We start from the raw sequence: 14,391 nt of genomic DNA, 5'->3' as shown, positions 1-14,391 counted from the left end.
TAATTCTAGAGCACAGGAAGAAATGGGATGGAGCAAGCATGAACTTGTTGATTCTGCCATGCTGCCTTTTTAGTGGTGTGATTATTATTTTGATTTTTTAAAAAATCTCTTTTCTCAGTTAAAAATGGCTTCCTTGTGGACCACCAGATTTGTTTCAGTTACAGATAGGTAGCCGTGTTGGTCTGCCATAGTCAAAACAAAACAAATTCCTTCCAGTAGCACCTTAAAGACCAACTAAGTCAGTTCTTGCTCATACCAAGAACTGACTTAGTTGGTCTTTAAGGTGCTACTGGAAGGAATTTGTTTTGTTTTCACCAGATTTGTGTTCACTCCCATCATTCTTCCCCTCTTTGTCCCTGCAGGTACTTGTTATGGATCATCCGAGCACCCGCATTCTCTCATCTTGTTTTAAGATGTCAGACCTTTTGGCTGAAGGAATCACAAGTGAGTACTTGAGCAAGAGCTTTGTATGTTCTGTTTTAATCCTGTTTTAATCAGAGGCTTATACTACTTTGAGAAATGCCCCTATCCTCTCTCTGGCACTGACACCTCCCTTCCATTCCAATGAATTATATGTGTATCAGTTGAAAGTAAGGTGGATCTGCAAATTGCTGCATAGTGTAATCCTGGAACAAAATAGAAACCTGCTCCTTTAGGCACCTTCATGCTTTTAGTCAAGTCAGTGAATCTGGTGTCGTCGTTCTCCTCCTTTCTTTCTTTCTTTCTTTCTTTCTTTCTTTCTTTCTCTCTTTCCCTTCCAAAATTCAGACATCTCAAATACATTTCCTCTCTCCAGTTATTGAAGACATTAACAAGCGCAGAGAGCCCCTCCCCAGCCTGGAAGCAATCTACTTGATCAGCCCCATTGAGACGGTAGGTCCTTAATCTCCGCATACTTGGGCAGACACTGAATTGGTGAGATCCTCCAGATGCCACTTGATAGAGGGGGAATCCCACAATAGTCACCCAGTTCCTTATTTCAACATGTGGCATGCTGGAGGCCCTTAGGAAGGGAGGAAGTTGGTGGGAAGAACTGTGGGCAAGTGGGGCAGGTGTCATTGGCTGCCTGCCGCTGTTTCCTGAAGCCCTATTATCCCCATAGGCCAGGAAATCTGCTCTTCCCATAAACTCTCCAATTTAAGTATTCCTGGTATGGCTGGAGTATCCCTGTTTGTGAAACCAAGGTGAGGGAAGTTAGCGGTGGAAGCTCAAATGCAGATATAGCTGTTGCTAACAATCCATTTTCCTTCTGCAGTCTGTGCATGCTCTGATAAACGACTTCAAATCCACTCCTACCTTCACCTATAAGGCTGCCCACGTCTTCTTCACTGACAGTAAGTTCAGGGCCTGCTCCTAATCAAACAGGAAGGCAGGTCAAGGCTTGTTCTGGGAAGGGAGAGAGATGAGCAGATGGTGGGATAGAGGAACGCTCCATAATCCTACTGAGAGATTTGGCTTCGGTCCCGTGGCATTTCTAGTCATCGAGGGCATTCCTGGCCTACCTGAAGGCCTTCCTGCCACAAATTCCACTTGTACCTGTAGGTTTTGGACTGTGCTCCGAAGCACATACTGTTACTTGACATATTATCAACAGGGTTCAATGTGTTTTGGCCCCAGTGAGCATGTGCATTTTAGAAAACTCCAAAAGTATGTCCCTGAGCCTCCCGTGTCACATGGCTTGGAGAGTAGTTGATGCTTCTGCTTGAAGAGAAGTATCTGTCCTTCTCAGTGCCCTATTTGTGAGCTTCTTGGAACTTCCCATGAGTTTTCTTGTCATCATTGGGGAGAAGTAAAGGAAGACGCTGACCAGCACTGCTCAGGGTGGCCTCCAGTTCTGGGCCCACATGTCACACTGCAACCTTTTGTTTTCCCACCTTGGTAGCCGTCGGAGTGGGGTGGGGGGCTATTACCTAAGGAAACTTGCTGTGCAGTTAGTTTGGTGAGGGGAATGGGGAAGATCAGCATAATTCCTGCCTCCTCCTTGACTTTCAGCCTGCCCCGAGAACCTCTTCAATGAGCTCAGCAAGTCGCGAATCACCAAAGCCATCAAAACACTGAAGGAAATAAATGTTGCTTTCCTTCCCTATGAATCACAGGTGAGGAGACGGATGAGCAGAGGGTGGACTAGAATTGCTTGCAAATGGAGGGGCAGCAGCTCTGTCATTGTAACGCTTTGCATGAGGGATGTTGCCATTGTTAAGAACACGTGGCACCACGTGCAGGAATTCTTGTGTGGGAGCTTTCTGCAGTGGCTGTACAAAATTTGAGGTGGCAGCCTTGCAGTTGAGATTTCTCGAGGTGTGTGATGTATATCCCACAGAACTCCCTCAGGAGTTCATACTTTGGCCACATCTTGGTAGCTGGGAAGGAACAATCCAGCTGGGTAAATCAGACTTACCAAACCTGGTGTGCTGCAGTTGTCCTTGGACTACAGTTCCCATCGTTCCTGACCATTGCCCATGCTAGCGGGGACTGAAGGGAGTTGGATTCCAACCACATGTGGAGGGCACCAGGTTGGGGAAGGATGGAAGAAGCCATATCTGCTTAAAGTTGAGGACCGCTTGTAGCTTTGATTCCTCCGTGTTGCTGGATGCATGCTTGTGCCTGCTCCGATAATGGAAGCTTAGCTGCTAAGTAATTGCAGAAGAAGTATCAGACTGTCAGTTAAGCGACCATTTCAGCTAGTAGAGACTAGCAAGAGAATTTATATTTCAATTATTCTGCCAAACTATTGAGAACAGCATCTTGCCTAATAATGCTGATGTTCACTTCTGCTGCTTCTCATAGTTTATTCTCAGTATTGGGGTGCAGGACTAGATTTGAGTGGATGGGTGGGTTAACAGGCAACTCGTATAAACTTTTCTATATTTTTTTAAACTATAGCTATTTTATTAAAAGGTTAACTAGAAGTTAAAAGTTTACAAAGAAAGGGGAACTAAGGTTTAGCAATTACTCCTCGGCTTTCATCAAATCATCTTGCATCTGCTTATAGAGCTTAATATGCTCTCATCACCTCAAGCAAGTTGCCAGATGAGTCTGTCTTGTGCTAGATAGTCCCTGTACAAGGTGATGAATGAGAGCCCCAAAGAGCTTGAAGGAAGGATGCCAATTGGAGGCCTGTATAGGTCCAGGACGTATTACAGCACTTCAGAGGCTTCAGAGAACCAAGAACCCAGCAGCTTTTAATGACCTTAAAGTGTTGCACGTTCAGAGTTCACAAATAACCATTAGCTCTTGCCCCAGTGATGATCGTGTGATCATGAGATTATGATGAGATTATGATGAGATGGATTTTAAGATACAGGTTGCCCTGTCATGTTTGCACCTGTTGACATACAGTGTAGGAGGTGATGTTTTCAAACACAGTAATCCAGGCAGAGGCTGTTTTCAGAAAAATATTTCTTGGGAAATGGTGACTTCTGTGATTTTTCTGGCAGATTGTTGTGAAAGACCATTGCTAGAGCACGGTGTAGGTTCCCGGTGGCTTCCTAACAGACCACTAGTGTATTATTCCCTTTCTCCCATTTTGTCTCTTTCTAGGTGTACACCCTGGACAGCCCGCAGAGCTTTCACCATCTCTTTAGCCCTTACTGCAGGGAGGATAAGAACAATCACTTAGAAAGGATGGCAGAGCAAATTGCCACGTTATGCGATACCCTCAAGGAGTATCCTTCAATTCGCTACAGGAAGTCAGTACCACTGCATACTGAGGAGTGGGAGGGAGGGGATTGGGAACTTGAGATACCGGGAGGATGTGGACAGAAGCATAACAGGCCATAATGCTTTGCAGAGAAGTTGGTGGGGGTCTTATATTAGGAGTTACAATGAGAGATAACCCAACTATTCATTACACCAGCTTTTACTGGCATCCTGTTCTCCTGAGGTTTTGGAGTACACTCCCATCAGCACAGTACTCCAAAACATCAGAAGAGCACCAGGTTGCGGAAAGCTGCGTTATGGCGTGAGGAAGTGTCCTGCAACTTATTGTTGGAATGGTAATAGCCTTACCCTCTTGATGTTTTGTTGTAGCGGCTCTGAAGAATGCTGCCTGTTGGCCCATGCAGTGTTGGCAAAACTGAATGCCTTCAAAGCGGACAACCCCACTATGGGAGAGGTGAGTGATCCCAGCATTTTTGCCACAGCCTGTGGAGTAGAGCAAGAGGCTGAGGCAGCGGGAGGTCAGCTGCTCTGATACAATTTCAGAAAGCCCTGCAGCATTTCACTAGAAGAGCATGAGTATGATGACTTGAGGAGAGATCTGGGGAAACTCCCTTGAAGTGCAGGAGAATGCAGAAGTGACCTTCCTCCACGCAGAGATGAAAAACAACCTGGGGCAGGGTGGCTGATGGCTGGCTTTCAGCTTTGTGACTAATTCATGGGTGGACAATTGGATGTGAAGCCTGACCACTTTACTGCCTTCCTCTCCTCCAAGCCCTGCCCTTGATGGCTAGCATGTTCCATTTAACTGAATGCCGGGTGTCTTGCCAAACACCCACAAGATGTGCTTTTTGCAAAGGCTGCCTGTGAGAGTTTAAACATGTACTAAGAACCAAAGTAGTGTGGGCAAAAAGTTCCCCATCATTTTATTTCCGTTTGTTGTTAAAACTAAAACACAGCAGGGGGAGGCTGTGAATTTTATCACAATAGGGGCTGTATGTGTACAAGTGCATGGGTGTTTTAGCCCCTTCCCAAAGGGCCGTCTTTCTACACTGCTCTCCACAACCTTCTTTTTTTCTCATGAGTGAAAAACCACTAAGGAGGCATGTGTATGACAATCCAAAAAAATGGTCTACAGGGAAAGGGTTAAAGCACACACAGTTGCACAGGTGTATACACAAAGTGCTGCTCTGATCAGGCCTCCTGCTGCCGTATTTCATTTCAAAAAAAGGTGAACGAAGCAAAATACCTAGAGAGATGGTTCACATGGTTTCCCTCCCTCATCATTTAGTTTGGCACTGAAATGTTCCATTTTATGGAACCTCACTGTTCGAAGGCTAAGATGTCCTGTGCAAGATGACTTCCAGACAGGGCATTTCCCTCTGGCTTTGAGTCCCATTTCTTTCTGGTGTTGCTGCAGTAGTTCTAGGCCAGGGTGCCCTCTAGATGATGTTCGACTACAATTCCCATTATCCCTGGTGGTTGGGCTGTGCTGGCTGAGGCTGATGGGAATTAGAGACCAGAACACCATGTTGGCTCTCTTGCAATGATATTTGAATTCCAATTTATAAAGAAAGGGGGCAGACCAGGACTGGTCTTGCTTGCTGGAAATAGTTGTTTTCCGCAAGTATGTCAGGAAATGTTATGTTAGCAGGAATTAGGGCTAACTTCTTCATGTTCTGGGGATTTCAAAATTGTGTGCATAAGAGGGAAAGGGACTTTTGGCTCACTTCCAGCTGATGTCACAGAAATCATCCATTATGTTCCCATGACATTGATGGAGCCACCACCTCCAGCCCAAAGGATGCGCTACTGCAGTGCTAGTTGCAGGGAACAATTTGCTTTGAAGCAGCTTTGCCCTCAAACAATAATTATCTCACTGGGCAGGGAACAAGAGGTACTGCCCACGATCAGCAATAGTTCTACCGTTTTGGGAAGACTGAGGGTAGCCTTGACAGTGGCTTCTGAAGGAGGTGTGACCACAGCAAAGGTACTGCAAGTGCCTTTAACCCAGGGGGTGCCTTTCAGGTGTTATTGGACTGCCAACTCTTATCAGGTCCAGCCAGTGGGCAGCGATGTTGGGACCTACAGTCCAACAACACCTGGGGAGCACAAAGTGGGCTACCCTTGCTCTGTGTTATCTTCCTTGTCTGCAGTGTTCTTTGATTCATCTGAAAAGAACCATCTATAGGACACTGCTGTGTGTTTGTGTGGCCACCTCCTGGCATGGGAATGTACTGCACAAATGTGTAAAGGCACATTCCTGTGCTCATTCTGACTAGGCTTGAACATTGCTGGGAAATGAGACTTAGTGCTGGGATTTGAAAGCCTGGCTTGGGCTGCAATTTTGGATAGTTTGTTTTTAGCCCCCAAGCTGCTGTTGCCGCTGCATTCATAGAGATATTTTTTCCTGTCGTCAAGGCAGCCTAAATGCTTTGGAATGCAGTGTCTCCTTTTTTAACTTGCAAATTTGGCCTCATCCAAGCTGACTTCTAGTAGATATCTGTGAAAGGATTTATAGGCAGTCCCTGTTGTCCAAGCAAACCCTAAATAACTTTTGTAAAAGAGCACCAGAAGCAGAATTTCTACCCCAGATAACAGGTAGGTCTGTGGCTCACAGTGACGGCTTCTTTCCTTTACAGCATGCACAGCCTGACATGTTTTGAGTCATCTCTGCACTAATGGGATTGTGCACTGCCAATTGGGAAGGGATTTGGTACATTTTAATAATTGCATTTCTGACCATGCCCTCTGCCCTGAGCTTGCTGGAGAGGTTGCACGCAACTGGTAGCTAGTGCAGCAGGCAGGTTTATGGGGGGGGGGCGGGGGAGGAAGGAGGTGCGAGGCCCAGGGAACTGGAGCACACAGCCTTTCCTTCTGGGCTGCTTGGTGCTGGCCTCAAATGGCAGCTAATCTCTCTCCTCACCTCACCTTCCCTCTTCCACTCTTCTCAGGGTCCTGACAAATCTCGCTCTCAGCTTTTGATTGTAGACCGCAGTTGTGACCTTGTATCTCCGCTTCTCCATGAGCTCACCTTGCAGGCCATGGCCTATGACCTGCTCACCATTGAGAACGATACATATAGGTGAGGTCCGGTGGTGGTGGCAAGAACGCAAAGGTGGAAATCCCTGGAGGGGGAGAATGCCTCTTTGCTCAGGTAGCAGCCATGTGTGTCTCACCAAAGCCTTTTCCCCCTCTTGCCTTTCCTCAACCCTGCCAGGTATGAATCCACAGGCATCAGCGACTCACGAGAAAAAGTGGTACTGCTGGATGAGGACGATGACCTGTGGGTGGATCTGCGCCATATGCACATTGCCGACGTCTCCAAGTGAGAACTTGTTTGTGTTTGCGCGCAGACACACATACGCACTCTGCTTCCTGGTTGCTGGAAGTAACCCATCCCAGATGTGTCTGAATCAATTATTTTGATAGCTGTTGCCTCACTTCCCAGGTCCACTTGGGTTACAACTTATGTCTACAGCCAGACTGAATCAGGTGGTAATAGCAAATACAGTCTTCCTACACCGGCACTGCTGCTGCCCCTGATAATAACATCCCTTCTGCTGTGGGGAGCTCTGACTTTTGCAGCCTGCATGGAGCACTGCTGTTTATTGCAGAGGCTGAGAGTCAGATCTCTGCGAGTTGTTAGGAACAAAGGTAGCTGCCTTATACTGAATCAGATCATTGGGTCCCTCTAGCTCTGTTGTCTACACTGATTGGCAGCAGCTCCCCAGGGTTTCACGTGGCGGTCTGCCCCAGTCCTGTCATGTTGGGGATTGACCTTGGGACCTTCTGCATGTGAAGCAGATGCCCTACCCCTGAGCTATGGCCCTTCAGCTTGCCCTCTGTTTGGCTGTAGCTCTTCAGAGAGCCCATTCCAGAACAGGCCATGAATGTGACTTTCTTCCACAGGAAAGTGACTGAGCTCCTGCGGACCTTCTGTGAGAGCAAGAGACTCACCACAGACAAGGTGAGGCTGCTAGGCTGATGCCTATGTGTTACTCTTCTAGCCGTTCTTCCCCTGGGGAGTTCAGAGAGGCTTCCTGGCAGTGTCCCATCCAGCAGCTTACCAAGGCTGGAGATGCTTAGCTGAAACTCCCCACCACTTGAAGTTTCCATCTTCAATTTCATGGAGATCTCAAGTGTTGCTGGCTGGAAGCTCCAGGGTACGTGGGATTCGGTAAGAGTTGAATGAGTTGGGATCCCCCAGCCTGCAGATTTTCTTAGTGTAGGGAAAGTTGTTTTTGGTCCATATCTCTGATGCCATCTGATCTTGGCATTGCTGGTCTCTCCATTTCCCTTTCTAGGCCAACATTAAAGACCTGTCTCAGATCCTGAAGAAGATGCCCCAGTACCAGAAAGAACTGCACAAGGTAACAGATGCAAGGCACCAGGACTGTCATTTTGCTTTGAATAGTCTATTCTCCTCACCACCACCACCACCTTTCCACTCTCAGAGCACCTGCCTCTCATGGAAGTAATAAACAGATAAAAAAAAACCAGAAACCATTCAGCAGCAGTTAGCAGGAATTAAAATACCAGAAGTATTTCAGTACATTTCCAAATTGTTTTTAATTGCTTCTACCTGGCTTTGGAAGGCTAGGAGAGAGCAGGGCCAACATGGAGCAGGGCCTCCCCAAAAGACCAAAGCATGGCAGCCTCACATGGAAGGCGACAGTCCTTAAGAATACCTAAGATGCTTGCTTGAGGCTTCAGAGTTCAAAATCAGCATCTTGGGACTTACAGATATGCTGCTTGTTCTTTTAGAAGAGCAGTATTTTTATATTTATTGGTTTGTTTATTGTTCTTACTGGTCACTTTTTAAAACAAAAAGTGGACTCAAAGCGACTTACAGTATAATGCAAACATTAAAACAAACATGAAACTAAATAGAACCTAAAAGCTAGAAGCCTTTGCTTACATAAGAGGTACTCTGTTGCATCCCATCCAGTAAAGGAGGCCCCAGAGATTGCTGCTTGCCCATTGAGGTTTCACTGTGAGGCAAGGAGAAGGGATGGTCAAAGACTGGTTGGCTGAGGAAGTAATCATTGTCCTACCCCTTCCCCCCGTTGCCCACCTCCTTCACCCTGCAGTATTCCACACATCTGCACCTGGCAGAGGACTGCATGAATTCCTTCAAGGGCACAGTGGAGAGGTTGTGCAGCGTGGAGCAGGTGAGCATGTTAAAGAGTCTGGAGCAATGTAGGAGGGGCTGGATAGCCTTACCTCCCCTCCAACTTCGCTCACTCAGAGCTCAGGCCATGGACAGACGCATAGAGCAATGGACAATCTCCCCTTGCTTTCTTGAGTAATGTTGTCCTGTGATCTTGGGAGATGGCTCCATGAGAGCAGCCAAGCAGAAGGGGATTGATGGATGTCTTCCCTGTCTCCAGGACTTAGCCACGGGTACAGACGTTGACGGAGAGAAAATCAAAAACCCTATGAAGACCATTGTGCCGATTGTCCTGGACACCAACGTGGCCGCATTGGATAAGATCCGCATCATCCTGCTCTGCATCCTCCTCCAGAACGGTACTCCCTTGTCCACTTCTTCTCCTACCTTGCGTCGTCCGCAGAGACCTAGGGCTTTCCTCCCAAGACATGGTTTGAGTTTTGCCACTGTTGCCTTGAGAAAAACTGAGGCATGGGTTCATGGGACTATTGTTGGGGCTCTTTCTCAGCACCCAGCAGCACAAGTGGGTGGGTACATATATCTTATGTACAGCTGCTTGGGGCAGGTGCTGGCGTGACCCTGAGGGCCACGTCTAGCATCCTGGAGTGCTGTTTTTCTGAGCCGCATTCTCTCTGCATAGGCATCAACGAGGAGAACCTCACCAAGCTCATCCAGCATGCCAACATACAGCAGGACAGGGACATCCTCTACAACATGCACTGCCTGGGGGCCGCCATCATGCCAGAGGTATCTCAGTCCCATTCTTTGTTGCAATCTCTGTGCAGGTGGCTTGCGGCTGGACCAGCTTCCCCCAACCTGGTGCCCTTAGAGGAGGGCTTGCCAATGTGGTGCCTTCTAGATGTTGTTGGAGTCCAGATTCCATCTGTGCCAGCCCATCTGGATGATGGGAGTGGTAGTCGGCAACATCTGGAAAGCACCAGTTGAAGGCTGGCCTAAGCTGTTATGGCTGGGTCAGGTTGTGCTTCTGCTGTTGCCGGTGTTCTTTGAGAGTCAAGGCAATTCTTGGTCTTTCAGGAAGTAACTTCTGGGTTTCCTGATAAGGCGGCTCTCCTGAGGGAGGGAAGCCCTTCCATCTGTCTGTCTGTCTGTCTGTCTGTCCATCTATCTCATTCTGCTTTGTTGTTTTTCTCTTTTGCCTCTTTGCCTGTCTCTTTGGCCAAACCAGCTGGAGCCTGTTTGGTAAGCAGTAGCTCATTCCTGAATCTCTTTCCACTCCCCTCCTCCAGAGCAGCTGACTTTCAACTTTAATTTATTTTGTTTCACTGATTCCTCACCTCACAGGACATTGGTGCACACATGAAACCTATAAGGAAAGTGCGACTGGAGCCTACCTACCAGCTCTCCCGGTGGATTCCTTTTCTTAAGGATGTCATGGAGGTACACAGACAAGGGTCAGGGTGGGGTGGGGAAGGTCGCAAATGCTACAGGAAAGAAGAGGGTTTCTTTATGCCACCTGCCTCAGAAGTCCTGGGGGACTTCACTGCAGAGAGCATCTCCCTTTGGAGGCAGAGCAGTTGTATAAGAGAGGCCCCTTCGGAGGTGAGGCTATCAAGATGTAGAGCACAGGGCAAAAAATCAAGGCCAGCCCAGCATGGATACCCTTCAACATTTCAAACAGTTTCATGCTCCCAGTTGGGCACTACAGTGCACATCCAGGAACATGGAGTGTACCCTGGGAAAGGCAGGTATCTGTTCCTTTATTTTCCCCTTCTGTCTCCTCAGACTGGGAGCCAATTATGCAGATGGCTTGCATATCCTGTTTGGTCCCTCTAGAGCATCAAAAGAGCTGCCCATTTTGGTGGGGTTCACTTGATTCCCCCCACAAAAGAGTAGTACAAACCGAAAGCATTCTAAGGCAGGGCCTATGGTGCAGTCTCTCCATATTAGTCACCTGGACCTGTTTTGCCCTTCCTTGTGACTACCATGAGTAACACGTTTACAGTGTGCTAGGTCCTTGCCATCTCCCATTCCTTCCCCACTTCTGGTCTGAGAATGTGTCCAGCCTAACATTTTGTCTTGTTTTGGGGGCTCCTGTATGTGTTTGTCCTGTGACCAACTTTTGCTGCGGTCACTCTGAATCATGCAGGCCATGGGGTGCGGGTGGGCGTGGCTTGCATTCCTTTGCTTGGGCCAGGCTGCCCTTGGCTGACATGGTTGCTATTACCCTGACGATTCATCTTGGTACTGCCCATTGATTCAGCTTCAATCTGATAGTTAAATCCAATCAAAGGAGCCTTTCGCCTGCTCTCACCCCAGCCAACTCCACATAGCTCTGTGAGCTGGGCTGCACAAAACATTAAGCTCCCACCATAAAAAGTCAACAAAGGATTAATTTGAAAGTCCTCATTATGAAGCATTCCCGTGTTGTTGTATAGCCCAGGCCCATGTGCCTCTGAGCTGCTGGAGTGGTTTGGTTGTGAGTAATGCTTAGAGGGATGGGGGAAAGGATTCTGATAGTATTTCTGCCACAGAGATGAGGTTGGGCAAATAAGTGGTGATAGTTCAGCATGCCTTATATTATCTGCCCTGTGCCGTTTTCTGTGGTGTTATGCCACATCTTCTGTAATGTTGACCAACGTTGTGGTAACTGCCTGGTGGAAATCAACCCTTGTTGTTTTCCTCAGGGGTGCTGAATAATTCACCTTTATTCTTTGGCCTGTTAACAAGCCAACCCCCACCCCAAATAAATAGTCAAGTTGAACAGTGGAATGAGCCCTGCAGCTTATTATTTCCAGCAGAACGAGAAGAAAGAAAGATCTTCTTTGTTCATGTTTTCACAGGACGTCATTGAGGACAAGCTGGACAAGAAGTTGTGGCCTTATGTGTCTTGCCCAGCCCCGGGCCCCTCTTCACAAGCTGCTGTGAGGTGAGGAAAAGTGGAAGTATTTTGTGATGCCTCCTTTCTCTATCCCACCCGCTTCCCAGGTCTCCACAAACACACGGTTCCAGGGCTTGCATCTACATTCCAAAAGTTTATTTCAAGCCCCCCCCCCGCCCTTTTATGGGAACAAAAGGCCATAAATAAATCTTGAACCAAGTGAGAAATGAACCAAGGAAAAGCTTTTTAAAAAGTGTGTGTGTTTATCTTCCTGAGACTTATTGGTGGACAAGATCTCTTCCTTTATAAGGCACAACATGAGAATTCTACAGCTGCAGAGTATGCAGTAGGGATTATTCTTCTCCAAGCAAAGGCAAAGAAGGGGGTGATGGTGCCTAAATTTGTTTGTAGAGGCTGCGGGGAGGAGTTAAGAGAGAGGGATAATCCATATACACTAGTGTTTGTGCAGCAGGATTGGGTGGTGGTTGCAAGATGAAAGAGATCGAACAGGCACTATTTTGTGGTGTCAAACCTCATAGCACTGTAATGAGTCACATCAAACCTCGTAGTTCTATGATGCCCAAGTATGATACACGACCTAATACACCATGAAAGAACAAGAGAACTGCATCTGAAGCTGCTAGTGCTGCTTTTCTCCAAATAAAACTCAATGTTTGTTATGTTTCCCTGTCCTGCTGTGTTTGATTCATTTTATTTTATTTTTTGTAGAAGCCCTTTTTTAGATTTCCTTTTCCATTATTAACTCTAACTCACATAGCAATATGTTCCTTGTTCCCTGGGCTGAGACTGTGCAGGAGCCATCCTTTACAGAAGCAGCAGGCCCAGCACATAGAGAAAAACTCTGCTTTGCTAGCTGGCATGTACTTAACTTGACAGTCTTCTTGCAGCTGGTGCCCTATGCCCACATAACATCTTTTCCCCCTCAGTGCTCGCTTTGGTCATTGGCACAAGACCAAGACAGCCACCGAGTACCGGACAGGACCCCGCCTCATCCTGTTTGTACTGGGGGGAGTTACCATGTCGGAAATGCGCTGTGCCTATGAAGTCACTGATGCCACGGATGGAAAGTGGGAGGTGCTAATTGGTAAGTGTGCTGATGAGGAGCGTGTCCAGGGCACAGATCACTCCTTAGGCTGGAAACCATTCATAGGCAAGTAAATGATTCAGGAATTTTCCTGGTGTTCCTTGCAACATATATTGGAACGCACAGAGCAGAAAGCAAATTCAGACGGGTTTTCTGGAACTTGACAATGCACTCTTCTAGCAATGGGGGCTTCGGGGTTAAAAGTAGTATGCATATAAACATCATCATTATTACTATCATTATTGGGGAGATGTAATGCTTCTACAAATGAATTATTTCTGGCTTAAGATAAAGTTCTTCGCTAGAGAGGGGTTGCCCTGGCAGGTATGGCTGCTTCTGGCAGCCGCTTTTTGATGCCAACCTATATATTGCCAACTTTCACTACATGGATTTGTTGAGTATCACTTGTGTGTCCTGAAGCTCTTTGGGTAAAATCTTCTCCCGACTCAGTTGGCATGGACCTGGAAAGGTTGTTTGCTACATTCTTCTTCAAACCTTGGCTGGAGAAACCAGTTGTAGATTGAGATATAGAGCTGTGGCAGCATTCCTGTCCAGAAGTCCATCATGTGGGAGCTAGCAAGTAATGATGAGCTAGTTGCTGGCAGAGCACAGCAGCTTCTTAACATGTGGGCCTGTTTGCTCAGTGTGATCTGCAGAATCATATCACACACACGTGATCTGTGATGGACTCCTCTAAGGTTGCCCTTCCAACTTTTCTTCTCTGCTACACAGGCTCATCCCACATCCTGACTCCCAAGCAGTTCCTGGAAGAAGTGCGCAATCTGACTGAGCAAGCTCCACTGAAGTCCTAAGAACATCCCACGCCCCTAAGAGACTGTCTGACAGCAGTTCTGTTTATCTGCCCAGATAAACCTTTATTCTCAAAGAGATGCCTTTTCACACACACACCTGTCTTGGCTTCTGTCCTTTTAAGACCGGCCCCTCCTTCAGCCAGCTATCATGAACGAGCATGACATTGGAGGACCTGGTCTGGTGTCCAGGCTGAAGACAAGGGTCCAGCCACCTGTTACGTGAATCCTTTATTTAACACTGTGATGAGGTTTCTGGTTGCACTTTATTTTCTGTTCCCCTCTTCCCCCCAACCTCCGCCCAGCCTTCCCCAAAAGGAGGGGAAGTGTAAACTGTATATGTGATGGATAAGCATCTCCTACTTCTCCCTTCATCAGTGCAGTTATTTACTCCTTCGAGGGGGATTTCCAGGAAATGAGCTTCTTTGATGTCTACACACATGTCCTTGTCTAGACTCCAGCTTGGTTCTCATTCTTTTTCTTTTTCTTTTTTTGGGAGGGCAAAGGTAGATTGCTCACTGAAATAACTTATTTTTGGTTGTTGTTGGTTTGAGGAAAAGTTTGAATGGATTCAAGTCCATTTACCCCCCAGTCCTATGTAACCTGTAGAAGCAGTAGCTGTTCCTGGATTCCCAGTGTTGCAGGCCTACTGGTTCTGCTGACACCTAGTATAAGACGGGGGATACTACTATTTTTAGAAGACCAGGGGAGATGAATGTATGGGAGGTGCTGTGTACTACTTGCATTGTGAGACTTGTTTAGCTCTGCTGCAGAATCCCAGTGTATATAAATAAATGTGAAAATTAAA

General features: G+C 47.1%; 1 protein-coding gene across 2 annotated transcripts in view; it reads left to right on the top strand.

The window, feature by feature from the left end:
• STXBP2 (syntaxin binding protein 2) overlaps positions 1-14,391 on the top strand; it is a 38,759-nt gene extending 24,368 nt beyond the window's left edge. For both annotated transcript variants that reach the window (XM_081850138.1, XM_081850139.1), the window contains 17 exons: positions 363-444; positions 797-873; positions 1,256-1,334; positions 1,993-2,096; positions 3,541-3,689; positions 4,030-4,114; positions 6,612-6,742; positions 6,878-6,985; positions 7,570-7,627; positions 7,965-8,030; positions 8,751-8,831; positions 9,051-9,189; positions 9,471-9,577; positions 10,133-10,228; positions 11,632-11,717; positions 12,617-12,774; positions 13,507-14,391. In XM_081850138.1, the coding sequence (XP_081706264.1) occupies positions 363-444; positions 797-873; positions 1,256-1,334; positions 1,993-2,096; positions 3,541-3,689; positions 4,030-4,114; positions 6,612-6,742; positions 6,878-6,985; positions 7,570-7,627; positions 7,965-8,030; positions 8,751-8,831; positions 9,051-9,189; positions 9,471-9,577; positions 10,133-10,228; positions 11,632-11,717; positions 12,617-12,774; positions 13,507-13,586 (1,686 nt within the window). In that variant the 3' untranslated portion in view covers positions 13,587-14,391. The remainder of the gene's footprint in view (positions 1-362; positions 445-796; positions 874-1,255; positions 1,335-1,992; positions 2,097-3,540; positions 3,690-4,029; positions 4,115-6,611; positions 6,743-6,877; positions 6,986-7,569; positions 7,628-7,964; positions 8,031-8,750; positions 8,832-9,050; positions 9,190-9,470; positions 9,578-10,132; positions 10,229-11,631; positions 11,718-12,616; positions 12,775-13,506) is intronic.

Source organism: Podarcis erhardii (assembly GCF_964252035.2).
Source record: "Podarcis erhardii genome assembly, chromosome: 2".
NCBI lineage: Eukaryota > Metazoa > Chordata > Lepidosauria > Squamata > Lacertidae > Podarcis > Podarcis erhardii.
Note: the sequence above shows the minus strand (reverse complement) of the source record. Positions and strands in the feature narration are given on the sequence as shown.